The 27,439-nt window shown below is 45.9% G+C and overlaps 3 protein-coding genes across 9 annotated transcripts in view; 2 read left to right on the top strand and 1 right to left on the bottom strand.

Moving 5' to 3' along the window:
- Positions 1-437: 437 nt before the first annotated feature.
- C18H12orf43 (chromosome 18 C12orf43 homolog) lies at positions 438-21,740 on the bottom strand. 4 transcript variants are annotated; one of them, XR_011005074.1, is made up of 9 exons: positions 21,108-21,740; positions 20,644-20,693; positions 20,292-20,389; positions 19,604-19,677; positions 19,204-19,294; positions 18,109-18,828; positions 11,947-12,104; positions 6,156-6,328; positions 438-675 (listed from the first exon to the last, which is right to left on the bottom strand). XR_011005074.1 is itself a non-coding variant. In XM_068209059.1 (6 exons), the coding sequence occupies exons 1-6, from the start codon at positions 21,370-21,372 to the stop codon at positions 18,486-18,488; spliced, it is 921 nt and encodes a 306-aa protein (XP_068065160.1). In that variant the 5' UTR covers positions 21,373-21,740; the 3' UTR covers positions 17,775-18,485. The 4 variants fall into 4 exon arrangements, 1 of the variants encoding a protein (XP_068065160.1); XR_011005075.1 differs by lacking the exon at positions 11,947-12,104; XR_011005076.1 differs by lacking the exons at positions 6,156-6,328; positions 11,947-12,104.
- Positions 1,961-18,086, top strand: HNF1A (HNF1 homeobox A). The gene is made up of 10 exons (XM_068209046.1): positions 1,961-2,608; positions 9,238-9,437; positions 9,548-9,734; positions 10,034-10,272; positions 11,038-11,195; positions 12,576-12,777; positions 14,013-14,204; positions 14,470-14,591; positions 14,886-15,027; positions 15,607-18,086. Exons 1-10 carry the CDS (start codon positions 2,274-2,276, stop codon positions 15,732-15,734), a joined length of 1,905 nt encoding a protein of 634 aa, XP_068065147.1. The 5' UTR covers positions 1,961-2,273; the 3' UTR covers positions 15,735-18,086.
- Positions 21,741-22,558: 818 nt separating the features above from the next.
- The window catches only part of LOC137484854 (E3 ubiquitin-protein ligase RNF185), a 45,153-nt gene continuing 40,272 nt past the window's right edge, over positions 22,559-27,439 (top strand). For 3 of the 4 annotated variants that reach the window (XM_068209024.1, XM_068209026.1, XM_068209035.1), the window contains exon 1: positions 22,559-22,687. The gene's annotated coding sequence lies outside the window, so the exon portion shown is untranslated. Of the gene's footprint in view, positions 22,688-26,676; positions 26,795-27,439 lie in introns of all 4 variants that reach the window. The other variant, XM_068209025.1, reaches the window with a different exon arrangement.

Here is a 27,439-nt window from a genome sequence, read left to right on the forward strand (position 1 = left end):
AATTTAATGATCTGGGTCCCCATCACCCCTCAAACACTCAAAAGGTTTATATACCAACAGAATATGGACAACCTTTTTAAGAAGAACAGTGGTAATATTTTCCACCTTGGTTTGTGTAAAAGAGATCACCGTGCCAAAGAGAGGCAGAAATAAGTAACACAGAATGACAGCATCTCTTCTGTCACATATTGCAAGAGCTCCACAATCTGCTGTGTCTGTTTGCAAAATCCTTGAGTTATAAGGACATATCATGCAGAAACTGTATGTCATGGTTGGATACTGTAACTACAATTGAAACTAACTGTTATCAGCTGGTAATGTTGTCATGTCTACCTGAGGGGCAGGAATGAAGGAAAACTGTAATAACAAATAAAATACATGGAAATTGTACCAACACACTGACAGTACAATGCCAAAAATGCTCACCATTCTTTAAATACTCTTGTGATGGGTGCAAAACCAGTACAACTATTTATTAAGAGTATGACTCCAAAAAATCTTTAGAAGCTGAAGTTGTCTTTACATTAATGTTCACATGAACATTTCTTCAAATAAATGTTTCCACATGGACTCGGAATTCTCATTCGTTTTAGCAACACAAAGTCATCAGTATCCATTAGAGCTTTGGTAACGGCCTGCAGGGAGGGGACGTGGTGCTCTGGGCACAGACCAGATCTGAAATAAAAGGCAAGAGTTAACACAATGCCGGGAGGGAGGAGGGTCCCTCTGCAGGAACTCTGTCCTGCAGCTGCTGACTCAGGAGCCTGCAGAGCTTGGCCAGTTGTGCCCACGATGGAAAACAAGAGCCAAGGTCCTCTGCAGCATAGTCTTGGGACACTGCCCAGTCTGGGGACAGCCCTACCAGGCTCCGTTTAGCTCAGGCTTGATGGGAGTGTATAGACACAGGCAGTTGTCCCGGCAAGCTTCCGTTGAGACCGCAGCTTTACATCCTCCAAGGAATCACTCGCGTGAGACACTCGTGCATCGAGCCCATGTGTGCACATCAAGTTACTCCCTAATTTAGCCACTCAAAGTACATAGATTCATTCATATCATTTCAGACCAGAAAAGAGAATTTAGTCAAAAAGATTCCTGGAGAATTGTCTTAAGCAATTCCAGCCAAGGCAGGGATCGTGTTTTAGGAAATCACCCAACAGGTGAGAGCAGAACCTCAGAGCAGGGCTGGTATCAAGAAGGGATGGAGGCAGATGATAAAGGGGAACCACAAGCTTGCCCAGAGCACTCATCAGAAGCAGTAGGGCAGCTGATGACAAAGCAGGGGTTAGAGCATGACCCAGTACCCAGGGATATCCTTTATCAAATACATGAATCACAAGATCAGAGGGACAAGCCCCTCAGTCCCCCAGATTATGTGGGAACACTGCTCATGCTCATAGTTGAGCAATAAACATGGCAAGGTGTAGTTTTTGCACATCAAGATACTCAGCAGCCAAAGCCAGAAATTAAAAAGTCACTTAAGTCTTGATGGTCTGCCACAGAAATCAGCTGGAGCTTCAGAACACCATGTGAGGTTTGGGAACGTTCACATAAAGCCAGCGGTCGCCTCCCCCTCTGCTGGGGGTTGCACAAAGACCAGTGCAGCCACTGTGGCTTTCTCTCAGCCCAAAGCCTCTGGCAGGGGCTGACACTGGCTGTACTTCACCACTGCCAGAGCTCTGAGCAGGTTCTGTGATATTCCAACAGCAGCACCTTGGGTTCTGAACCATGGGCAGCCCAGCACAGCTCCTCCTTTTGGGTACTCCACCTCCTTCCTTCTCCAAAACTAATGGGGCCAGAAGTAAGCCATGCTTCTCCATCCCCATCTTCCTAGTTTTCTTTCCATACTCACGTTTCCATGCTGCAGATTTTTTATCCCTTCATTTTCTTCTCCTTCTCTCTCCTGCTGCCCTCCCTTTCCCCCTCCCCCTGCTTTCTCTCCCTCTGCACTTTGTGAACTGCTGCGGCAGTGCTGAAGTCCAAAGTTCAGTAACTTGCTAAAGCACACAGATAAATATGAACCTTGGAGAATTTACATTTGCTCCAATGTAAACAGATAGCCAAGGGTCCCTTTATCAGCACTGGCTCAGGACAGTCGTGGGGGGTCTGAAGTGGCTCAATTTTGTATTTTGTTTTTTTTGGGGGGTGTAAAGGCGGGAGGCTGTGCTGTGCCCACTCTCCTGACGGTCGGGCGTGTTACCTCAGGAACATGGTGTAGGGAAGCTGGAAGCAGGATAACCCGAAATTCAAACCCAAGAGACACCAGGCTGAAGACCATGGTCTCGAAGCTGACTCATCTCCAAGTGGAGCTGCTGGAAGCGCTGCTGGAGTCGGGGCTGACCAAGGAGACCTTGATCAAGGCACTGAGCGAAGCGGAACCCTACGGGCTCCAGAGTGAAAGTCAGCGCGCTATCAATGCCCTCCAGACTGAGAAAGGGGAGCCCTGTCCTGACATCCCCAACCTCCCCAACGGAATGGGGGAGTCCAGGGTATCAGAAGATGAAACCTCAGATGACGGAGAGGAATTTACCCCTCCAATAATGAAGGAGCTGGAAAACTTGAGCCCTGAGGAGGCTGCTCACCAGAAGGCTGTGGTGGAAAGACTATTACAGTAAGGACAGATTTACTGCTCCTCTTTGCTGCTTTCTTGCACTCTCCCTCTAAATCTCTTTTCCTTTCCCCTTCTCCTCAGTGTCCCTAGTATTCACAATTGATCTAGCTGCACAGAGACAATCTTCATCCATGCCAGGACTAGCAGCCCCCAAACACTCCCAAATGCTTTATAAATGATCAGATTTTCCTTTTATCTCACTTAAAATGCATTAAGGAAGCTATGGAACCTGATTACATATTGGACATGCTTATAGCATCAGGCTTCAGGATAGTCCAAGGCCTGTATAGCTCTCATCTCTTTGACTGAATTTTAGGGTGGAGGATTTAAATTTTTATTACAATTCACAATTTCAGTCATCAGGAAGGAAAAAAAAAAAACCAACTGGTCACTCTGAGCTGGTGCTATATTTGTATGAATGATACAGTGAAGTTGTAATGTTTCCCTGCTGTATTTAAGAATGATATTGTTAATTTCACTGGGGTTTGCTACAGATTTCTGGCCAAAGCCAAATCAAGAGACCTTGTCCTTGTTGGTTTTTTTGAGTGTGAAGTCCCCTGACTTTGGTGGGGATTTTTCTTGTAAAAAGCACACACCAAATACATGCAGAGGTTAAAACCTGGACAGAATATTCTGCTTCTACCATCCACTGCCCACCACAGTTACAAAGTACATACGCAGCAGCAGTTACAGAGTTTGCTGCCACATAAAATTTGCCTTTGCATACAAGCATTTTTGAGATCAAAAGACAGGGAAAGCTCCTTAAACCAATAAGCCTCACAATAGACTCAGAGAAGCATTCACTCAGTTTCCCATTTGGGATTCTTACTGGGATACAATCCCCATGGGAGACCCAAGAGGTTTGTCCAAGCAAGGATCAGGCCCATCCTACCATCCATCAAAGCAGATTGCTGACTGCTTTAGGGCTATTTTGAAATGACAAGCTGATAGAAGACAGAGGTGCAGCCACATCCTGCACCTAAAATCTTCACTAAAAATCTAGCTAGGGAATTTCTCAGGCTTTCTGATCACTCTCTTTCACTTACAAAGGAAACAACTGAAAATACAACAGCAGCAGCAACCATCAAATCCCACCACAAAAGGCCAGAGCTAAGAGAAGAGAATGACAAGACTTAGCATTCCCTGTAAATACTTAAAAGAAAGCTCTCTGGCAGATTGGGATTTGAGGATTCTGCAGAACCCAAGAGAGGAAAATTCACTGGATCAGCTCTTACCTGGGTGGGAAAACATTCCCAGTAATTCTGTCTTCTTCCTGGCCCAGTATGTCTCTCATCTTCTGCACTTCCAGCTCTTCCACATCTTTAAGTTTCCTCTACTTCCTTTACATCTTTCAGATTCTTTTTACCTATTTCCCTTCTCTCCTCACTATTGTTTCTGCTGCTATTCCTCCCATTTTGTTGTGTCCTTGGCTGATTGTCTCTCTGCCTCCCACTCTTTTTCTTCCCCTCATCCTTGTCTCCTTCTCATCTTCCTGAGTCTGCGTACAGGTCTTGGGGCAGTTTGAGCCCAGTGGCACCGGGCGGGCCCTGGCTAGTTACTAATTATCCAATGGCTTTATTATTTCTCTTTTGTCTTATAAATTTATAGATGAAAATACCCTGATAAGCTTTTTGATCATTAACTTTTGATGGTTTATCAAGTATCTCTCCAGAAAGGAAGCCATGGAAGTTGAGGAAGACCCCCTGGCTTTGTCCCTTTTTTTCTAATGAGTGGGTGAAGCAGGACTGAAGTGACATCTGCTGTGATCTAAGAACAGACACACAGATGGAGGCAGTTCCTTCCTGTCACCCTCACTTCAGCACCATTTCTGGCTTCTGATCCTCCCTGCCTTTCTAGGATCTTGCTGCCAGTCTTCCCTGTGCTTACCAGCCTCACCACAAGTCTTACCTCTCTTCCAAAGCTGTGACACTAACACTTTCTGATGTTCAGTCACAGTCTGCTGAGCAGCATTTCCATTTCACAAATGGAAACTGAGGTACAGACAAATTCTAGGACCTACCTAAACCCCTGAGACAGCACAGAGGACACTGGGCAAGGACAGGGATCTCCTAAGCCTCACACTGGCTCTTAATTAGAAAGGCTTACTCTGAAACATCAGAGATCTCTGTCATCAATCTCCCCCACCATAGGATAGAGCAATTAGCTTCTGCTGTTGACAACAAGATGAAGACACCAGTAGCCTCAGTGTTGTAAAAAAATTACAAGTACACTTATGGAGGTCTATAATAGATTGAAATTAATCAAGTTAAAATGAAAAGAGTAGGAAGCCTACATTGACATGTTTCACATTTCTCATCAAATCAACAGAGTGTCTAAAAATCTGTTCAAAGCACCTGAACCAGTATCAGGGGTTGATAATACCTAAGAAGTTCTTATCTACTAATAAACTTTTTTTGGTTTTAAGGGGCAGAACAGTCTATGGTAGAAATTACTTTCAGCAATAGACAAAAGAAAGGCAGGCAAGAATCTCCGTGCCCAGGGATCCCCAGCAAAAGGTCAAGGCTTGCAAAATTATTTCACCATCTACACAAGGGTTTCAAATGCAGAAACCAGATTGGAGGCAATTCTCCCTTTAGACAGAAGCCTCTTTGGTCATTATTAACAATTCCTGGTCTGCAGACCAAATTTTAACAGACAGATTGACTTGTGGGCAGCTATTGCTGATACAGGAAAGTCTTTGTGGTAACTGCAGCCATGTCTTATAAAGCCATTGCTTTATAAAGTAGAATCAGGAAAAGTGTCTATTATGAGGCTTTCCTGGAGCTGGAAAGAGAAAAAAATTGACAGCACCAAGAGACCAACTATATCTTCACAGGACCACTGAAGCTGAAACTGGTTTGAAAAACTCTGGTCAAAGCTGAGTAGAACAGACAAGATACACTCACAGGACTGGGTGCACCCATGGGTGTTGATTAGATTTTGTCCCTACAGAGAAAATATGCTAAAAGCAGTTCTGATAAAGGTTTCTCTAGTGGGGAATTAACATAATTTCATTTTGTCCTTTCATATGTCTCACTGATCTCCCGTAGATTTACAGTTTGAATAAAAACATTCTTTCCTTATCAATCCACACACAAAACAAATTGCATCTATGATAAGAAATAAATGACTCAGTAGGGAGGTAGAGCTGTGAGGAGAAACTCCCAGATATTCCCAGAATATAAAGCAAGAAGGAGGCTACCTAGGGGGAAGGGATCATACTACTGCAGGTAAAGCAAATGAAGAGAGGTATAGTGACAATCCACCTGTAGGGCAAGGGCTGAAATTCCATTAGGAAAGAGAGAAATTGAGATAAGCAACAGATTTCCCCTGGAGGCAGGGATAAAAGCATGTTTTCCAGAAGGAAAAAAGAAAACAAAGACATTCAATGACAAAGGTCCAGTCTTTCCCCCTGCTTAGAATGGCTCCAGTTGGGGAATCTGGAGATGAACCTGCCACACCCCTTTCATTTCCACATATAAACCAAGATGAGGCAAACCAGGCCAAGTTCAACAGAAAGGAACACTGCCAGGATGGATGGTCTTACCTTCCCTCTGCCCAGCCTGGCTCCAGGCTGTGCACTGAGATGTGGAGCAGCTCCAGAGGAAAGGGCCGGGGGATGGTCCTGAGCACTTCACAGCTCTGAACCTCTGCTTGAGCAGGGGCTGGTCCAAAGCAGCAATTCAGAACCCACCTCAGGGAAATGAAGGCTTCTCCCACCTGAGAATCAGAACAGGAAAGAATGGGAGAGAGACAGAATGAGGAAGAGGAGAAGAAAGAAAAGATCAAAGGAAAAATAAAAAGTCAGGAAGAGCGAAGGAGGGAGAAGGTCCCCTGAATGTTACATCTCCAGCTCTCTGGAATGGGTTTTCTTTAATGCTAACAACTTGATATTTACTTTCCATTTAAATTTGAGATGTTGCTATAAATTATCAACCAGCCTCTTGTTCCCTTTGAGTTTATAACTAACTACCTGGGTTACTTATTGTTCAGGTAACAAAAGGGAGGTGAAAACGCCCTTAAAAAGTGACCTCAGAACTAAGAAAATGGGAAGCTGACATGGAGAGAGGACCCTGGCCCCTGTGGTGGGGATGAGCCATGGAGAAGGGCTATGCTCACATGGCAATAAGCAACTGAGAGCAGGAGAACAGGACTTCAGAAGACGGAAGTAAAAGCTACCTGTGTAAGACCAACTAGGAGACAGATTACACCCTGGAGAACAAGACCTTGGGGAGACAGTTTGCATCTGAGGAGAAAGGGAAACTAAAAGGCAGAAAATGGTATTGGAGATAGGGAAGGAGAGCTTGAGTAAAGCAGGCCTTTGTGCAGTTCTGACTCACTGAAACAATTGAGATTTGGCTGTAACAACAAGCAGGAGAACTCGGTTTAGAGTGAAATCCTCCCCTCTGACAGCCAATGGGATTTTTACAGCCAGTGAAAGAGAAGAAGTTTCAACTTCTGATGTCTTAGCCTGTGATGGAGGCTCTGCAGGTGGAACTGTGTATTTGAGCATGGGTTCAGCTGGCCAGACTGTCATCACTTGGACTGTGGTGTAGCCTTGGGCCTAAAGTACTTGCTGCATTGGTTTTGCAGACTGGCCTTTGACAATGTACAGAGTAGCCAGGATTTCATACAGCTGTCCTAGGAAATCACACTACTAAGATTCCCTGCACTATTTTGCATCACAAAGCTCCCTGCTGTGTCAAAAAAAAGACAAAACTCACAAGTCTTTAACCACTGTGAGAAGAGACTCACAGAACTTACTGGTTTATTCCCGCCACAAAATGAGGATCTCAACAGGGGAAACAAAACTGACTCGACTGGGGCACAGAAAGGAACTAACACATAACAGAGGCTTCCATCAGTGGCAACACAGTCTTTCCTCTTCCTATCTGAGCCAGAACTCAAATCAAAGAGCACAGCTTCCCAGTCAGAGGCTTTTCTCCTCTATACAGGGACTTGGACAATGAACACATGGTGCAGGTGCTGGCCAGACTATCAGAAGTACAAAGGCAGGAGACTGGTTTAGGCAGCAGGAGGGGAAAAACAAACAAACAAACAAACAAACAAACAGAACCACGAGGAAAGAAAAGCTTTCTTAAATTCAGCTCAATTTGAGGTTTTTGAAAGACAAAGATAGTTAAGGGAAGATGCTAAAAATCAGAAGCCTCTATGGCAAGTGCTCCAATGTTCTATTTTAAGCAGGTTTTCAAAAAGCTGTAACTGACACCATTTGTGTCACACTTTAACTGCTGTGGAGCTTGCTCCTTGGACTAGGCAGCCCCTGGGAGAGGGGCTGCAGGGGAACAGAGATAAGGGTGTTTGTACTGAGAGAACAGGTGTGGACTTTGTCCTCCTTATCACTGTGCAGCCTCTGGCAACCTCCTGAGTCAACAAAGCCATGAACAGCACAGTTGTTGCCTGTTGCTCAGACATGTGTGCTCTTGAGACAGTTTCTGCACCGTCCCAGGCACTTTTTTCTCCCCATTGCTCCTTTGATGCTGGTGTTGAATATGACACCAGCCTCTTCCTATAGCACTGCAAACCACTTCCTCCAGACATTTCACACAGAAGGCACAGAAGGATGCCCTTGTTCAAAGTGAGCCAGGAGCTATTCTGCAGAGGTGCTCTGGCACTGCTTGGATTTAGACTGATGGGTTTCACATCTTTGTTTCTACTGTGACTTTCAGCTGGGGTGAAATCAATACACATAAAGTCAGAGTCATGTTTTCTCTATTTTCCTCAAGAACCTTAGTGGATATTCTAACTGGATAGCATAAAACCCAGAGGATTTTGGGTGCTTTTTACAAGAAAAATCCCCAAAGTCAGGGGACTTCACACTCAAATTTTTAATTATAAAATCCCAAACTGTTCCTCAAATTTTGTAAGCAGGTCTCAAATAGTTCTATTCCCTCAGCTGTTACCCAAAGGAGGGCAGCACTAGGATGAATTAGTGGTTTGCCTGTGGTTCTACATCGCATTTCGAAGCTCTGAGTAGATCTAGGTGTGAACCAATGTGTTTGAGTAACACGTAGCCGATGTGTAAGAACATAATTCTGGATGATTTGTCATATACATATGCATACAGAGCTGCCATGTCACAGTATAATGACAGCCTGTTTTCATTTGCTGAATCATTGCAAGGCAACCCAAACTGGACCAGAATCAGGGAATGAGTCAAGTTCAGTCTAGTATCACAATCAATCTGTCTTGAAAAATTCAGTACATCAGCCCCATCTGCTTTAATGAGAGGGGGATAGAGAAGAAAAGTAATGTAGGGAAATGGAAGAGAGAGGTTGCCTTTGTGTATTGGGAAATTCCCCTGGTAAGCAAAGTCTCCTCCTAAGGGCAGACCTAAGTGTGTACAGACAGCAGTTCAAAGGAAGCCAGTGCTTCATCTTTTGCACTTTATCTCCAATGTGATGCAGTTTTACCCTGCACAAAGAGCCAAAACTGAGCAAGGCAGCACACTGAGGAACAGCTTTCTCCCCTGCTGGCCTCACCAAACGTGATGGTGATTACTGGCAAGTGCCACTCAGGAGCTACTACTGCATTTCCTTGAAATCCAGGTCTGCTGAGAGCAGTTGTTTGATCTCTCTCCCCTGAGAAAGGTTTTCTGTTCCTTCCAGAGAGGATCCCTGGCGAGTAGCAAAGATGGTGAAGTCTTACCTCCAGCAGCACAACATCCCTCAGCGTGAGGTGGTGGACACCACTGGTCTGAACCAATCCCACCTCTCACAACACCTCAACAAGGGCACTCCCATGAAGACCCAAAAACGGGCAGCTCTGTACACCTGGTATGTCCGGAAGCAGCGAGAGGTGGCCCAGCGTAAGTACAGCAACAACTGCTCTCCTGTCTCAGTTTCATAAAGGATTCTGCTTGTCCTTACTCCTTACTGTTTTCAAGGAAAAAAATCCCTTGCCCCTTTGTGCTTGCAGAATTCACACACGCTGGCCAGGGTATCCTGACAGACGAGCCCATGGGAGATGACCTGCCCACCAAGAAGGGAAGAAGAAACCGCTTTAAGTGGGGTCCTGCCTCACAACAAATCCTGTTCCAAGCCTACGAGAGGCAGAAAAACCCCAGCAAAGAAGAGAGGGAGGCACTGGTAGAAGAGTGCAACAGGTAAGGGTGGGTGTGTGTCTTTGAGGAAGAGGGGCACAGCAGGGCCCCTCTGTGTTCCTGGTGTTTGCTGGTGCTGCTGGGAGGGAAGGCAAAGGTACAGCACGGAGAAGCACCACTGTCACTAGCCACGCTTGAATTAAATGCCACAACTGATCATTCTTTGTCCACAGAGCACAAGGAATGCCTCAGGACTCTTCCACACAGTGTGCCAGACCACAGCCACTTTGGGGCTGTGCATTTACTTTGTGTCTCTGAATAAGTCCAGCTCAGCAAGGCTCTTCTTGTGCTTTTCCCAACAGGGCAGAGTGTATTCAGCGAGGTGTTTCCCCATCTCAGGCCCAGGGACTGGGCTCAAACCTGGTGACAGAGGTCAGAGTTTACAACTGGTTTGCCAATCGCAGGAAGGAGGAGGCTTTCCGGCACAAGCTGGCCATGGACACCTTCAGCGGACCACAGCCCACCTCTGCCCCTCCTCTAACTCCCCACAGCTCCTCCTCCCTCCAGCCACCACCTGCTCTCTCACCCAGCAAAGTTCATGGTAAGAACCAACCAGAGGGAGATCTGAAAGAGACCTGAACCTCCCCAAACTCAAGTCATCCAAACTGTCTCAATGTCCAGCCCTTTAGGAAGTGAATCTATAGATAGAAAAAGCAGATTTGTACAAGGGAAGAGCAAAGGCGACAAAGAGACCGTGTTTCTGGGTGAGGAGAGTGGCTAGAATGTCAAGGGAGATAAAATTCAGTAATAAAAACCCACAGCCAAAGCTTCTCACTTACTGTGAGGCCTCCCAGCTAGCAGGCATCAACCCCAAACCTTCTGTTCCAGGAGTCTTCACTGCCCATCAGAAGTCAGTTCTGTGCCCTTTCCGTCATGTGTGCCCCTTACTCCTTTCAATGCCAGCCCCATCAGACTCTGTGACAGAGATTTTAGGCATGAGGAAAAGTCATTCTCCATCCAAAAAGCACAGCTTCTTCAGCTTCACAGGCCAGAGCCGGGGGTTGCTCTCACTCTGGGCAGAGATGATCTCACTGAGACGCCTCTCTACAGCCACATCCAGAGGGGTGGTTTCCTGCTGCCTGCAGCACTCACAGCCAGTCAGTGTTTGAGGAAGCAGTTACACCAAATTGCAGGGGAAAGTCAGGCCAGGGTGTAAGTGCCTGCTCTTCTGGTTCCCCTACTGACCATTAAGTACCTGCCCAAATATCTGGTGGCAAGTGCCTGCAAAGGAAATTGAATTTAGTGCCTGCCTAAGTTTCTCAGTTTCTCACTTGTGACAACCAGTTTCCCTCCTGTTGTGATGCAGGAGTGAGGTACAACCAGCAGCCAGCCAGTGAGGCAGAGTCCTCCAGCAGCAACCACCACGGGAACAGCTCCATGGTGACCACCCAAACCATCCTGCATCAGGTTTCTCCCCCTGGACTGGAGCCCAGCCAGAACCTGCTGAGCACAGACACTAAGCTGGTAAGTGATGGATACTCCTGTTCTGCTGACTGGGAGATGTCAAGCCATCTGCCTGTGGTCATAATATGAACTAATCATGGGTATTTTTTCTAAAATGTTCTTCAAACCACCTTCTTGTGTTACATAGTCATATGTAAGATATTGTTACATAAACTGTTATGTAACAGTATGTTATATTAGAGTCACTCTGCACTGACCAATAGTCCTGAGATATATGTGCCCTCTAGACTGTGGTGAGGGCAGGTATTAGAGCATGAAAGCAAGAAGGCTTTTCCTTATGAGTAATTAAAACAGTCTGCTCAGGAAACACAGCACTCAAGGTACGACAAGATTTGTTTCTTCCCAGGAAACCCTATTCTCTCCTCCTTTCCACAGAGAGATTCTCATCTCTAACTCTTATTTGGACTCTACCCATTGAGAGTAGATCAGACCAGTGGGATTACCAAAACACAGACTCATACTTACATCTAGCTTATCTGTAAAAATTAAGCCAAACAGCCTGTACAGCAGACATGTACTAGATAACTAGATTGCCTCCTCAAAGCCAATTTCCTCCCGAGATCTGACCAGACCTTTTCCCACATCATTAACAAAGAAGCATCAGAACTACATGACTGATCATTTTCAGTCTGCACATGTTCCCTTGTTTTCAGAGAAATAGTCAGCAGAAGTTTGCATTAGCACAGGCTGGCTGGAAGCAAAGTTAAGGTTGCTAAAAATAAGTATGATTTAAATCTCATCAGTCACTCACTTTGCTGGCTTTCTGGTCTCTTGCTGAAGAAAATAAGTCTTTCGCGAGGTCCTGAAAATCTTCTATGTCAGTATTCTAAAACTGATATCAAGGTGGTTTGTCCCACTGTTTAACCTCTTGGTGCTTATTCTTACTAAAGATTTCTTACAGCTTTTCGTCTGATGGGAGAGAAAAGAAAGATAATATAAGGCATTTAACTTCCTCTATCAGCCAAATCACTAGAATGCTTTTTTGCTCTTCCACAATACTATGACTACAAGTCCCAAAAGGAAAGAGGAACTCCTGGATTCTGTGCTGAACTCTGCTACTAGAATTACCATGTGAAGTTACCTGAGCCTTCTGCCCTCAGCTATGAAACAGAAGATGATCTTTCCCTATAGAGAATGCAGTGGGCTTAATCTCATTCTTACAATTTCTTAAATGTGAAAGAACTAAACCAGCAGGGATTTACTCTTAGTATGTCAACAGCTGACCAGTGCTAGTTAATTGATGAGCACACAGAAACTGCAGACAAGGATATGTGAAGTCCTTCCAGTCAGCAAGGGGGAAGAGCAGGAAGAAAGGTGTTTATCACAGCTTTGGGACCTGCCTGCTGCAGGTGGCACATTCAGGGCTCTCCTTTCCCACAGGTATCAGCTCCTGGAGGAACTCTCCCTCCTGTCAGCACCCTGACTGCCCTGCACAGCCTCGAGCAAAGCCCACACACGCTGAGCCAGCAGACCCAGAACCTGATCATGGCATCCCTGCCGGGGGTCATGGCGATTGGGGCGGGTGAGACCCCGTCCCTGGCACCCGCCTTCACCAACACGGGAGCCTCCACCCTGGTGATCGGTGAGTAGAGGCTGCAGGACTCTGTTCCTGCACCCACAGCAACAGCTGCCTCTCCTTGGAACAATTACCTGCCCCATTTTCAAAGCCTTATCACTAACTTGGCAGTGATACAAACCAGAGGAAATTGTCACCAAAGATCAGCAGCACTGCTGCCAAGTACCAGTGGGATTAAGAACAGATGTTCCTTGTTCATAGTAGAATTAAGTTACACACAAAACCCACACTTTAAGAGTAAGGGACTTTTACAATCTATTCCTATGCCAATGTGTTGGTTTGCTGCTCTTCATCTTTCTAAATATAAATATAATACTTCTTTAAAATGATGAAAATTAAAGCATGTTCATAGTGCTTGAAAGACGAAACATCGTGTTCCACTTCCTGCAAAGAGCAGCATATGCCTTTGGAATTCACAGCAGTAATTACTATTTTTTTATATTTTTCACTTTGACAGCTTTTCTGGACTTTTACGAGATTTCTTTTCATTCCAAGACTAGTCTACTGCCAAAGTGCATCTCATTAGAGGAAAGAAAAATAAAGTGTATACTCTTTTCTTACACTTTCTTCTCAGGAAGAAAGAGGCCTTGTTTTGTTCCATGGTGACAGCTGTGAACTAATTTGCATTTCTTCCCAAGATTATGATATGGATTTGAATTCTGTGCAAACAAACAAAAAAATAAAACTGGAGTGCTGGAGAGACCTGCTGATTTGCAGGGTCTGGACAGTTGTGGGAAATGGACAGTAATGTGTGAAACCTTCTACCTCTCTCACTGATTCAAATTCCTTAATTTGGCAGCCCTAGGAAAAAGAGTTGAAACTCCATTCCACGTGGCTGGACAGCTACAGCCTAGTTATCTGCGTTGCCAACATTTTCATAAAATAAAAAGAGTAAATTAACAGGGCACTGAGGTGATGCTCTGAATTTATTTTTGAGCAAAACCTCCCTGGTGATCACTAAATTGGAAAAGAAACTATACTGGTACACAAGAATATAGACAGGAACAAACACTGGAAACCAGAGGTGGGTTTATGCAGTTTTTGGACATTTCCACTTCGCTCTCACAGGCATGAAATCTATTCTCCATCACAGACAACCAAGGGAACAGCTGAAAAGCAGGATCTGAAATCAGCCTGCAGTGACAGGCTGCCCCAATGGCTGTTTCAGATGCTCCTATTGCAGAGCAGCCACACTCCTCCCGCAGTGTGGGACACCACTGGCACGAGTCCCTGTTTTCCAGGCCTGGCCTCAACCCAGCCCCAGAGCGTTCCTGTAATAAACAGCATGGGAAGCAGCCTCACCACCCTGCAGCCCGTTCAGTTCTCCCAGCAACTGCACCCATCCTACCAGCAGCCCCTCATGCAGCAAGTCCAGAGCCACATCAACCAGAGCCCCTTCATGGCTACCATGGCTCAGATACAGAACCCTCACGGTAAGAATGTGAACTCATTTGCTTAAGTAAACAAAAATAAAGACACTGTTCCTTGAGTGCATTTGCTGGGTCCTTGGGCTTACAGCACTCTGTTTTCCTCCTCTGTTATTGTTGCTCTAATTATGAAATTATTTTTCTATTGCATTTATCTTCCTGTCCCTCCACTCCCAGCATTTTGGAGCCAGACAGCAGGTCCCATTGCATGAGGAGAACAACTCAGCCAAAGCTCCAGCATCCACATGATGTTGTTTTCTTTCATGTACAGCTCTTTATGGCCCCAAATCTGAAGTGACTCAATACACACATGCAGGCCTTTTACCACAAACCATGGTGATAACAGACACAGCCAATCTCAGCGCCCTGACCAACCTGACACCAACCAAACAGGTAAGAGCCTTTCTTTAGCCTCTGTTCCCCCTCCTGAGAGCTGCACCAGTCTGCAGGCAGCTCCTTGCATGTCAAAGAGCTTTTGGGTGTGTCTACGCCATCTCAATAGAAGCATTTTTTCTCATCTCCTGGCCCTGCTGGTACCAGCTGCAGCACTGGAGGCACTAGTGCAAGTTCTTCACTGCATCATCCAGGGGGATTTCACCTCCCCAGAAACTGCACCTGCTCAATGATTCTCTCACAGCTGTTAGAAGGGATGTAGAAGCCAGGCACTATTAACTCTCTTTTCTCCAGGCATTCACACCTGACTCAGAGACTCACACCGAGTCTGGGATGCACACACCAGTGTCACAGGCACCAACAATCCATCTACAGAACCAAGACACAACAATCCAGCACCTTCAGCCGGGCCCACGCCTCACCTCGAGCCCTGCTGGTAAGAGCAGCAGCCACTATTGTGGCTCTTAAGCCATGCATTGCCTAGTTTTTCTAGCCAACACTGTAAAATCCAGTTAGAAAATGGTAATTGGGGCTCTGAATTCCCTAAATTTGCTCTGCCAGTGTCCTGAGGGGTTTGAAAAGTCAATACAAGGAAAAGATTCAGAGCAGAGTGCATGTAAGGCCAGACTGTGGAAATTGGCCCTTTCAGAAAGGCAAATACCTTGTAAAATATCAACAAAAATCAATCTCAATGAGCACAAGTCCTGTGGGCAGTTTTCAGGGCTGAGAAGCCCAAGACTCCCTCATGAAGACTCCAATTGGGTCTTCCCAGTTCTAAGAGGAGAACTAGGACATCAGCTAGAATTCTTAGAACTGAACTCTCTGGAGATTGCTGCCCTCAATGTTTTCAGGCTGGCCGTGGACACAACCCAGGTTTTAGCAGCACACAAAACACACAGACAAAAGCAGGTATGCCCCTAAGCCAGGAGAGCACAGCCATGCTGGAAATGGGGGTGTACATGCAATAAGGGACTGATGAGAACCTGCAATTGACTTCTGCCTGTACCTTTGGCAGTGTCCTCCAGCAGCCTGGTGCTGTACCAAAGCTCTGACTCCACCAACAGCCACAGCCAGCTGCTGCCATCCACTCACAACGTCATTGAGACCTTCATCTCCACACAGATGGCATCTTCCACCCAGTAACCACCACAAGTAGCTCCTGAGTGACTGCCACAACCAACCTGCCAGGTGCAACTCCAGCCGTGCTTGCCACCACAGCCTCACACAAACCCCTACTCAGCTGCCTCCAGGAGAGAAAACGTCTCAGACTCAAGACAGAAAACATGGAAAGATGATGCTGGCACTGCTGAAATCCACTGCCACCCCCCACCCCCACCTCCCAAAAAAAAAACCCAACAAACCTAAACCCGAGCAGCCAGCTCAGAATGGCCAGACATCCTTTTGTGGCTGCCCAAGAAGGAATCCCAACAGTGCCAGGACATGGATGGGACTTTATTTCAGCTCAGCTTTCATCAAGCTGGGCCTGTATAAACCTGCCAGCACCAGACTAAATCATGTGGGAAAGAGCAAGGCTGAGCTGCCAAAGAAGGGACACCACCTTTAAACACTCTCCTCCTTTGCTGCGAGGAAGCACCAACAGGAACTATAAGAAATAACAGCACCTTGGAAGTTCCTGACTCTGCAATGAGAATAACCAAGAAACAGATTTGGGAATGGCTTGGCACAAATCTGTCAGTATGGGATCACTGACAAGCTATAAATCCTTAATTAACTACCAAAATACCAAACATTCTCGGTTAAAAATGACCTGCTGTAAAATCATGCTATCCTAGTGGAAATGGCTTGGTTGTTTTGATATAGCTCTGCTTTGTTTTAAATGCAGAAATTAAAAGTTTAACAGCTGCAAGGAGATTCCAGCTCTCTGCATTAACCCTGTGGAGTCTCAGCTCATCTGACTTGCTGAATGATTTGCAGGATGGCATTCCTCACTGGTCCCTGACACTGCCCAGCACCTGGGAGGTTCCCATGCTCCACACAGAGTAGAGGTTCCTCCAGTTTTCTCTTTAAACACTCAGCCTGGATTCATTTTACAGAACATGGCTCATTCTCAGCTTCCATTTAGGCTTGATTTGTAGTTCTTGGTATGCGAATAACTGCTCGGGGCCTAAGAGTCTTGCTTGCACTAAGTGAATAGTTTTAGTCCCAAGGATCTACTTATGTAATTCCTCTTCTAATTATTCCTCTCTATTTACTCTCAGCGTCCACACCACTGATACATCATTAGCCAGACAGGAAAACAGCCCTAACTAACAGGTTTTTGTTTGTGACTGAAACTGAGCTACTCTTTCAACTGTGAAATGGATGAAAAACCTTGAGACTGGAAGGGAGAATTGAAAAAGCCCAACAGTGAACTCTTCAGTTATGATATCCAGGAATACCAGAATTGCAGATATCTGTGAAAAGTTTCATAAGACTTTCCTCTAGATACCATCAACAATTTCAGTAACGAGATTCTCTGAGGAATTTTGTCCTAGAATTGTTTCCTAATTTCCCATGTACACCAGTTGCAAATATATCTAATTTCCAGTCAGCATAAAAATAAACCCAAAACAAAGCAAAAGGAAATGTTTAGGCCACCATGCATTCAAAAGCCCAGGTTTAAAATTCAGTACACTGAAGTTTTAACTGCACATAAGACAAGTAACTTCTGATGGCACATTCTGTTAGATTATAAGCCAAGTTTCTACTTAGCTTCTCTATTTTTGGATGCCAGCTGTGTTTTCTTGACTAAAAACCAGCAAGAATCTTACAACGATTTCCCATGCTCCAAGAGCTACACTTCACTCTTTTGGTTGCTCTAATCTGGCTTTCTGAACTTCTGAACTGGGCCAATAAGTTTGATTTCCTGAAACCCAGGAATCTTAAAAGCATAAGTATTTATCAATAACAGTTAATCTCCTGAAAGACTGGGAAGTGAAGAGTAAACAAAGAGTGAAAACTATCAAACCTCACAGTATTTCAGGGAGACAAAAGTCATTAACCAGCCCAAACAAGGACTGAAAGGTGGTTTTTAAATTATGTTTAAGTCCTTCCTGTAGCAATTTCATAGCATTGGTCACCTAGCAACTAAAAAGCCATCCTGAGCCACCTCTATCTCTGCTGGGGACAATCTGAATACAGCAATGAGGCCACTGTTGAACAAAACATTCCAAATTAAGTAGGTCCAAGAGTGTAGTAAAATTTAATAACAAAAGATGCCATAAAAAAAACCTATACAGGAAAAAAAATTTTCAACAGAGACAACTGGAACAGTAGGATGCATTTACACCAACCCTGAAATCAGCTCACCACACACTGCTTATGTGCAGGGGCCCTGGAGAGGTGCAGATTGCAGAGGGATTAGTAACACAGCAGGTTTCAAAAGCAGATTGTTGTGATGATCGCAGGGAAAAAATAAGGGGCCCTGATTTCTGACAGGATGCTTTTGATAAATGAGTCTCCCACGGGCTGGAGCTATTCTTAGTAGTCTACAAGGAGGCAAAAAGTAGTTGATCACCTGTTGCCATGTAAACCAAATTAAATTCATCATACACTTTCTCTAGAAGGGTTTCATGATGTGAAGGAACAGACCAGGAGGAATGCAGCTATGACCACATCCCTCTGCCATGCAAGTCTGGCACAGTATTTAATCCTTTTAGATGGGGCCTGCATAAGCAGCAGCACAGACAACTGCTGTGTCAGGAGAACAATGTTGCCTTCCTCGGGGACGCCAGTAGCACAGGAAGTCACTTAATTAGTCTCTCAGTCCACTGAGCTTTTAGAACAGATGCTTTGCCAATTAATTTTCCCTCATCTGCAGCAACTCTTGTTGTTAGGTTTTCTTTCAGTTTCCTTCGCCCATCACAACCACCTGCTGTTTGCAGAGCAAAATCATCATTCTTTTTTCTTCTTCTTTTTCTTCTTCACAGCTCCTGGCAGCACAGAGTTCTCTCTGTGATTGCTGTTCTGTCTCTCCTGCTGGCCATTTGCAGACAACAACCGAGGCAAATCTTTACAGATCTGGTCACACTCTGCTGGGTCTATTATTTTCTCTTGAATATTATTGTCTCTCCTCATTTTCTTCTTCTTTTTTTTCTGGTTGGGCTCTACATAACCCTGACTCTGATCTTGGCTGGAGCCCTGGGACAATGCAGGGAAAGCACTTTGCTTCAGAATATCTGCAGCTGACACGGCAGCCTCCTGGCACCTTTGCCACTCCTGGTCACTGTCTGTGTCACTGGAAAGGTAACAAGAGGGAAGGAAGTTGTGTTGCATTTTTGCCTTGAATTCACCCAAAACTTGGACAGCAGAGTAATGTGAGTTGAGAACACACATGAGCCCAGCGGCTCCCACACCTACAGTTTGCATTTAACCAGTCTGAAGGCCAATGTGTTCTTTACACACACTAGGAGGGGAAAGAAAATCTCCCACAAACATTTCTCGTTCCCCAGCACTAAAAAAGAAACAAAATTCTGGTCTAGTCAAATGTAGGAATCATAAACGCACACTTCTCAAGCTCTTCAGCTTCCTAGTCCCTCGTGGGAGTCCCAGCTGCCTCTGAAATGTGGGATGCAACAGTACCTGAGGAGCAAAGCAGCTGCCAGCACCTCACCTGGAGCTAACTGGCCTCCTCCTCCTTGCTGCAGGGCAAGGCTCCGGTTTCCCACAGTCTCCAGGGACAGAGGAAGAGAAGAGGCGAAAACCTGAAGTGTGGAAAGGGGGGTTTTAGGCAGAATATGAAACAGAGGTGGAAGCAATCAACTGCTGTCTCCCTGGAAGTCTCAGTGCTGTTTCTGTATTTCCACAGTGCTTGACAGCAATTATTTGGGAAAGTGTGGGAGGACTTGGGGCACAGAGGTCAGAGCTGCAAAGTAACAGCCCTCCCAGACACCACCAGAAGCTCTTTCAGAGCAAATGTTTATTAGTCACTTGGATGCACTGTCCTGGTGATGGACAGGATCCATCCCACCTGCCAGCAGCTAACAGCCACAGCGGCTGAGACTGGAACTCACCATCATCTTCAGAGTCAGACCGTGCCAACGAAGTCTGTGATGGTCCTGATGAGTCCCTCAAGACAGTGATGAAACTAAACAGAAAACCCCAGTCAGATCTTAGACAGGTTTGTGCAAACTGAGCTACAGTTGGGTATTTTTGGGAAACAAGACTAGAGGGAGATGTTGCACAGATCCTTTTTTGTTAGTGAGGCTGCCTCAGCTCCCTGTTTCCAGAGCAGACCAGGCCTTCTCTCCTCAGCAATGCAAGCCACAAGAACGGTTTAAAACCAGCATTTCTAGAGGCAGCTCTGGACAGCAGGAATTCCAGTTCTCCAGGGTCATGCCTGCACAACAGACAGAGTGGCAGCCCATTTCCAGGCTCTCTGCCAGCACAGCCCTGATCCAGGTACTGGTGTAGGTTTTAAGAACAAATCAAAGATTCTCCTGCCAGCCTTTACAGGATGGAAGTCTCTTTTCTCCCCACAAGATGTTCACCACAGAGGCAGATGAAGACAACCAGTGATGCACAGAGAGTTTTGAGCACATGGGCACAGCACATCAGCAAGGTTAGGTCACAGAATATTGGAAGCTTGTACTTAATATAGGCATGAAGAAGACAAAATGTTGAATCTCCTGGGTTTAGCACACAAACACATCAGTGTAACTGGCCCACAGAACACAGGTTTCAAGCCTTGCACACCAGTACCTGTCTAGCATGGTTCCCAGTTTCTTTGCAACGTGTGCTCTGAACTCTGGAGTCGTCTGGAGCTCACTGTCACCCTCCTCGCGGCCGATTGCCTCACGCCCGTTTGAAATAAGAACAAGGATTATCTCTTTCGAAGCCAGTAACATCTATCCCTCTCACCCAAAACCTTAAAAACATACTATCCTGTTCAGATTTAAGCATCATTTCAGATTATGGTTGGACTAATTCCCCAGACAGAAACTTCCCCTTTCAGTATGAAGTATCACAAGGTACAAAGTAGAAGCAGCATAAATATTACACATTAATTTTTTTCTTCAGGGAAACATTAAGTCTGAAACCAGAAGCAAAAATACCTCAGGCTTGGCTGATCTTTAGGCTGCAACCGATGCTTTCTAAAGCCCCCTAAAAGGAAAGTGGCAAAGCACATTTAGAGACTTGCGGCCAGGACCTCCTTAACCCCCGTCAGACACATGTTAGAGCATACAAATAATGCCTGAAAGATATTATTTGTATATTATGTATACAAATAATGCCTGGCCCACCTCCGGGGGAGAACGGTTGTGAGGGGAAAGGGGAACTCCCCTCAGGCCACGACTGCCGGGAGGGGCCTCTGGGCCTGGCCGGAGGCCGGACGTGGCCTCGGGAGGCTCGGGCAGAGCCCCCTCCACTTCTGCCACCGGCACCGCGGCACAGAGGAATCCCCACGGGTCAGGAGGAGCGGCGGAGGGGGCCGGACCGGAGCGGCGGGGCGGGGAAGAGAGGAGAGGGCACGCCGCAGCGGGGGGAGCAGACCCCAGCCTGTCCAGCGCCTCTCACCGCCGCACGGCTCCGCCCGTGCCGCCGCCAGCGCGGTGCAGTCCCAGGCAGCCTCCCGGAACCGCGCGGCCGCTTCACCGCTGCTGTCCGAGTCCGAGCCGGTGTCGCTGTCCGGGCCCGAGGCGCCCCTGGGCGCCGCCATCTTGCAAGCGCGGGACACGCTGGGCGCCGCGGCCCGGCCGCAGCGCATGCCGGGAGCTGCAGTCCGGCCGCAGCGCATGCCGGGAGCTGCAGTCCAACACCGTCCTCCATACCCGAATTTCATAAACTCATCCTTGTTTTAACCAGCTTTTGCAGGATACGGCTCATGTCTTTGGGGCACTGATAAATTTCTAATCAGTTGCTACACTGACATGAAAATTTTTGCTGGAATGTAGAAGCTGTGCCCAACCCTGCTGCTTTGCTGACTGGTTGAAAACGAGAGAGCCGCTCTGGTAGAGATTTTCACCGCTCTGCAGGTAGGACTGCTTTGTGTGCTCCCCATGCCATCAGCACTGTCACGTTAAGTGCTACATTTTCATCTCAACTTGAAATTTTCTGGTGTGATAGAACAACATGTTTGGTGATTCCAGGTGGGCTTCTAGATAGCCATTTTGCTGTGGGTTTTGCCAAGCCTCCATGCAGGAAAGCAGCAGGAAGGTTCGCATAGCTGTTTTTGTCCTGCTGAACTCTTGCTGGCTCGCACATTCCAACCTTCACACTAGAGCTGTGCAGTCTCAGGCTGCCCGGCAGCAGACAGGCCGCTGTCAATATCCTTGGGCTCTTTCGGATGGGCTCCCTTGGCACTAGCTTCCCTTCGTTTCTTCACTATTCCCTCATAAGACTCACCTGCCATAGTGGAAGACCTTGGTTTAGGATTCACCCATTCCCCACTGTGTAAAAGAACAAGAATTTTGGGCTGTTTTGTACCTTGGAGTCCCCAGGACTGGGGGGGTGCCCTCAGAGCTGGGACAAACGCCCCAGAAGCGCCTTCTCGGGCAGGTCACCTCCTCTCCCTCGCTTTGGTTTCTCACACCCGTATAAGTGCCTTTATCAATCTCTGAATGCCTTTATCAAACTCTCTGTTTCCATCCTGGAGTTTCTCAGCTCAGATCCTTTCCAGCCTGAATCCGTCTCTCAGCTCAGATCCTTAGCACTCTACACCCGTAAGTTAACAATTTGTTTCCCTCAAACTTCCTTCCTTCCTTCCCTTTCCGTCCTCCCTTCCCCTTCCTCCCTTCCTGCTTGGGCCGAGCATTCGCTACGAGCTTCTCGCAGTCCGCGCAGGCCGCCGCTGGGACGCGGCCCCCGCCCCTCCCCGGGCAGCAGAGCCGCCCACGCCCGCGGAACCGGGGGTCGCGGCGGGGGCCGAGCAGCCGCGGAGGAGCCCGAGGTAACGAGCGCCCGCGGGGGCTGCGTGGGGCCCGGGCTGAGGAGGGGCCGCGGGCAGCGACGCCGGCCCGGTTCGCGGAGCCGCCGCGGTCGGTGGGGCGGGGGCCGGGCCCGGGCCCTTCCGCCGGCCGCGCTTCCGGGCGGTCAGGTGACGGGGCCCGGCGGAGCGGCGGCTCGGCACGGGCGCTGCGGGGAGCCCGGACCCGCCGGTGAGCAGGGCCGGGCCGGGCCGGGCCGGGCCGGGCGGGGGGCGGCGGGGGGAGCCGGGGCCGGGCTGCGGCTCCGAGGCCGGGCTGGGCCGGGCCCGGACGCTGGGAGGCCGGAGCCGCCTGCGCCCGCTCCAGACGAGCGGGGCGGAGACGCCGCGGAACCCCCGGCCTCGCCCGGTGCCTCTGGAACCGCGGCCGGCGCTGCCGGGCGGGGTTTGTCCCCCGAAGCGCCGCGCCTGGGCCGCAGGTGCCCGGTGCTGCGCCGTGCGGGGCCGGGCCCGCCGCCGGCCGCGAGAGATGGCTCTGGGTATGTCGCGGGGCGTCAGCTGCTGGTCCCTGACATGGGTTATGCCACGAGAATTGCTCGTGTATTAGGACTCGCTTGTGACCTCTTAAATCACGTCTGTTGTATATAATAACTGCTGTATTTGATAGTTTTACGTTTTGCTGCCCACCTGGGTTAGCCGGGCACGTCTGTCTCACACGGCACTGCAAACCAGGAAAACGCTGGGGCAGCATTACCCAACCGGTTATAGTCCCTTTTTTTTTATTCCCTTTGGACTTTGTGAGGCAAGAGGATAAAATCTTTGTTGAAAGATTTTTCTTGGAGTCTATATTAAACCTTTATGGAACAGATAAAAAAAAAAAAAGCAATTACTTTAATCAGCTGAGGGTTTTTACTGTTTGCATTTCCAAGGTACATGGGCTCCTCAGTGTTCCCGAAGCAGCCCTTCAGCTGGCCCTTACCTGGCAGCACTGACTAACACAGATGTGCATGGCAGGATCCCACTAAACCAAACGAGGCCAGCGAGGGCACGTTGGGCTGGAAGGCAAACGGGTGCTGTTGCAAGAGAAGCGAACACGTGAATTCATGTTTTGGGACCACTTTGTGGTGATATTAAAATGCGGGTGCCCAATACGGGTTACAGGAAGTGGAAAGATGAACTTGAGAAATGTTTCCAAGGAGTTAAAATGTAACATGTTTGGGGGATAGAAAAGAGTAAAAAGGTAGTGAGAGATAAATTTGTATTTAATGATTAACAACAGGACAGTCATGTGTTTGTTAAGAATATCTAAAAGGACTGTCAAGTAGTCAGTGCACTTTCTTCTAGGCACTGTCAGCAGTTTTCAGCTAAGGTTACCTGGTTGTACTTGAAGCCCAGGCAATTGTAATATGTTAAGTATCAGATTGTTGTTAAACTTATGAGTGGGCATATTTATGTAAACTCTCAGTAGTAGTTTAAGATTGAAATTGATTTTCTAATGTGAATTTTCCTTTTGTAAAAATTTTTCAGTGTCAGAAAATGACACTATTACCTTAGGGATAAGAAAAATACACTGACAAATCTTTTTGATTTAAACTGCAAAAGGTTCAGGAACTAAATCAGAATTTGTTTCATAAGCAAACTAGATTTGGATTATTTAAATTTCAGTAATCTTAGCTAAAATAAAATTTATTAGGAACGAAATGTGGAAAAGGGTCTTTCCTGTGGAATTGACGTCCAACAGTGCTGCTCGTTTTATTTCATTGTTACGGCAAAGAAGAACAAACTTTGGGTTTTGTTAATAAACTAGCCAGACTTCTATATCCTCACCAGAACCTTTTCTCATTGTTCATGAAAAAAATTAAACACTTGAGACATCCTCATGTCATGCTGTGAACACATATTCCAGGACTGTTTTGTATAGGTGAAATTAGCTTCTAATTTGTATTCCCTCTTTGCCTTTCTCGGGTTGAATTAATGTTGAATTGATGCTGTTTCCAGCAGATTTTTTTGGTGTACCTTAACTTGTGGTGAAAACTCCTCTAGCCTGTCTTGGAGTGTTTTTCCTGTGTTTGGAGGGCTGGGCAGTGTACTTTGTGTACTTTGGCAAGAGCAGTCATTTGCTGAGTTCAGAAGTGTGATCTTTGACAGTAGCCACTCAGCTTGTGCTTTCCTGGTGTACAATAGATTTACAGATGAAGTTTTTTAAAATATTAGGGGAAAATTTCTTTCTTACTGGCTGTTAGTGAGATCTGTACCCAGCACATGGACATTGCCAGTCCCCTGCACTTACTCCTGTCGTGGACCTCCTGTGCTCTCAGCTGTCACCACACCTTCAGCTCCTTTTGGAGTTCCACCCTCTCATGTACCTCCACTTCCATGTCTTCATGCTCCACCAGGTTTCTGTATTTATTTAGGAAGCCTACTTGCAAATGAGTTCCTTGTGTCTTAACTTTTCATCTGCTGCCACTCTTGATTCTTGGCTGTAGTAAATGTCAGTCATTTTTCAGAAAAACCTGTTGGGATATAACATAGAGATTGTGGTTTAAAGGAAATCAACAGCTAATCTAGATGGCTTTTAGGAAATAAAGATACTGTTTTTCTGTAAATACCTAGAGAGCAAAGAAGTAAGAAAAAGGCAAGCTCTCGGAATGCCTGCAGTTAGGTATCAGCTGATTTTTATATCCTTTCCCTTGTTTTGTTTGTTGCTCATCATGCCTCCAGGGTTAATTTGGAGACCTGATCTGAAGGACAAGTTTGTAGCAAACCTTGACTGGCATCCCTCAATTGTGTTTACTTAACCCCAGAAGTCATGTTCTATCCCAGTGTACTCACAGTCTTCCTCCCAGACTCTAAAGCAAATTAAGAATGGGGTTGGTTTGGCCTGTTGTGTTAGTTGTTGATTTTTTTAGTTTGTGATTTGCATATGGTTTGTTGGGGTTTTTTTTTCCCTAGAGAGCTTTGTCTCAGAGTTTAAGAAGTTTGAGTGACTGTTCAATTTTGAGCCCATGCTGCACTCAGAACAAGTTCCATTTGCACTTGAATTCCTACTTTAGGATTCAGAGTACACTCACAAGCTACACAATATATGATTATCAAATGTAAATTTAGCCACTGGAAGCTGTTTCACGTTTGCTTCTTTGTATATGTGCAGATGTACAGAGCCCAGCAGCACTTGTTACAGACCAGTTATGTTAAACTGGGATATTCAAGGGACAAGAGCAAATGTTTGAGAAGGCTTTTCTTATTTTTACTGTTGCATTTTGCCATGGTTTTGCTATTTTAAATTGGTTATATCCTAACAGGTCACTGGGCCCCATCAGCCAATGAGCAAATACTTAGGATCCCCAGCAGAGATTAAGGAATGACCCTGTTCTAGGAAAGGAGATTCAGTGCCTGTTGCATTATGTCATTTTAATCTTTATTCTGTCTCAGCCATCTTTATTCCATATCATTACTTATATTTCTCTGGATTTCTTTGTCATCCTTCTTCATAACATTTTATTTATTTGTTGTAGTTGCTAAAACGGAGGGTTTTTTTCAGTAAATTTTTGTGGAGATACAGATTTTATCTTTTTGACAAGTCTTCGGATTTGTTGTGTTAATACACGGAATTTAATTTGTAAAAAGGAACTTTTTTTCCACATTGGTATTAGGGACTCTGAATTTATTTGCCTCCTGTACACATCCTTTCCTTGTGCTATATGTCAAAATGTTTCTTGTGACCATTCCATAAAGGGATGCAGTATTTTTTACAGTGTCCTGAACTCCTTAGTTTTAAGGAAGTTTTCTCAGTTTTTATCTTAATATATATATAGGTCCAAGTTGATAAGTTTTCACTTGAACAACTGAGCAAGACAGGCTGAAGATTCTGGTTGTAAGGATGTGTGAAAAATCCAAGTGTCTTTGGCATACAGTTTGTGGGTTGGCAGCATTTCCATCTGCCTTGATCTAACGTGGATTTTAATTTTGTACAATGAGCTGAGTGTAAATGGAGTCGTGGTGTGAAATGCTAAGAGTCAGCACTACTGAAAGCAGCGTATGTTGAAGTGCAGCATCTGTGAATACAAATCTGCCCTTCTGGGACACTGTGCCAAATGATGTAACGGAGTGAAAAAGCTCTGCAGAGATAGATTTCACCTGCTGTAACTGAGTGTTTGCTGCAATTCTTCACAAGGCCCGGGTGTGATGCTTTCCTGACTGTGCAGTGGGATTGTATTCTAGGAAAAAAGCTGTTGGCAGTAACAGCTGGAGATCCTGAGGCTTTATTTGCCGCCCTGCACCTCAGCTGCAGCTCTGCTACAAAGAGGCAACACTAAGGAAAGCTTTTACTGCTTGGGGGGTAAGTTGGAAAAGAAATTACCTTCTGAAAAATTCATATCGCCCTTTGAAAATGCTTCACTATTTGTACACTTGCAAAAAGTTCAGATAATCTGAATCACCTGTTGGTTTCTCACAGCTTTATCTAAGTATTCCTGTTCCTGCAGCATCAACATGATGTTAGAGTTTCATGAAAAGCATAGTGAAATATTTTATACGTTTTTGTTTTAGTGAATTAATTTCTGTAGCTACAGAAACTCTCTTAGTTCTTGATTGCAGAAGTGTTTCTAGAAATGTAAATGCCTTGTGCTCAGTCTCAAAGCTTTAGGTACTGTGGAATTTAAATATCAAGGAATTACACTGTAGAGGTTGTTGCTACTGAAATAAAATAAATGCTGTTCTTTGGTAAATATGATTATGTTAATGAGAGGTGAAAGCATGGAAGTAAAATTCAAGCACATTAAGGTAAAATTTTTAATACTTCTGCATTACTATCTTACTACTAGATTAGAAATGTTTAATAGTTTGAAAGTACTAGGAATGTTTGATTATCAACACTGCTGTGATAGCAGCAATATACTGCTCAGGAGAGAATGCAATTTCTAAGCCACCTTTGCTTGCCATTATTGTCATTAATATTCCAAACTAATGAACATTTTACTTAAAA

Source organism: Anomalospiza imberbis, chromosome 18, assembly GCF_031753505.1.
Source record: "Anomalospiza imberbis isolate Cuckoo-Finch-1a 21T00152 chromosome 18, ASM3175350v1, whole genome shotgun sequence".
Lineage (NCBI taxonomy): Eukaryota > Metazoa > Chordata > Aves > Passeriformes > Viduidae > Anomalospiza > Anomalospiza imberbis.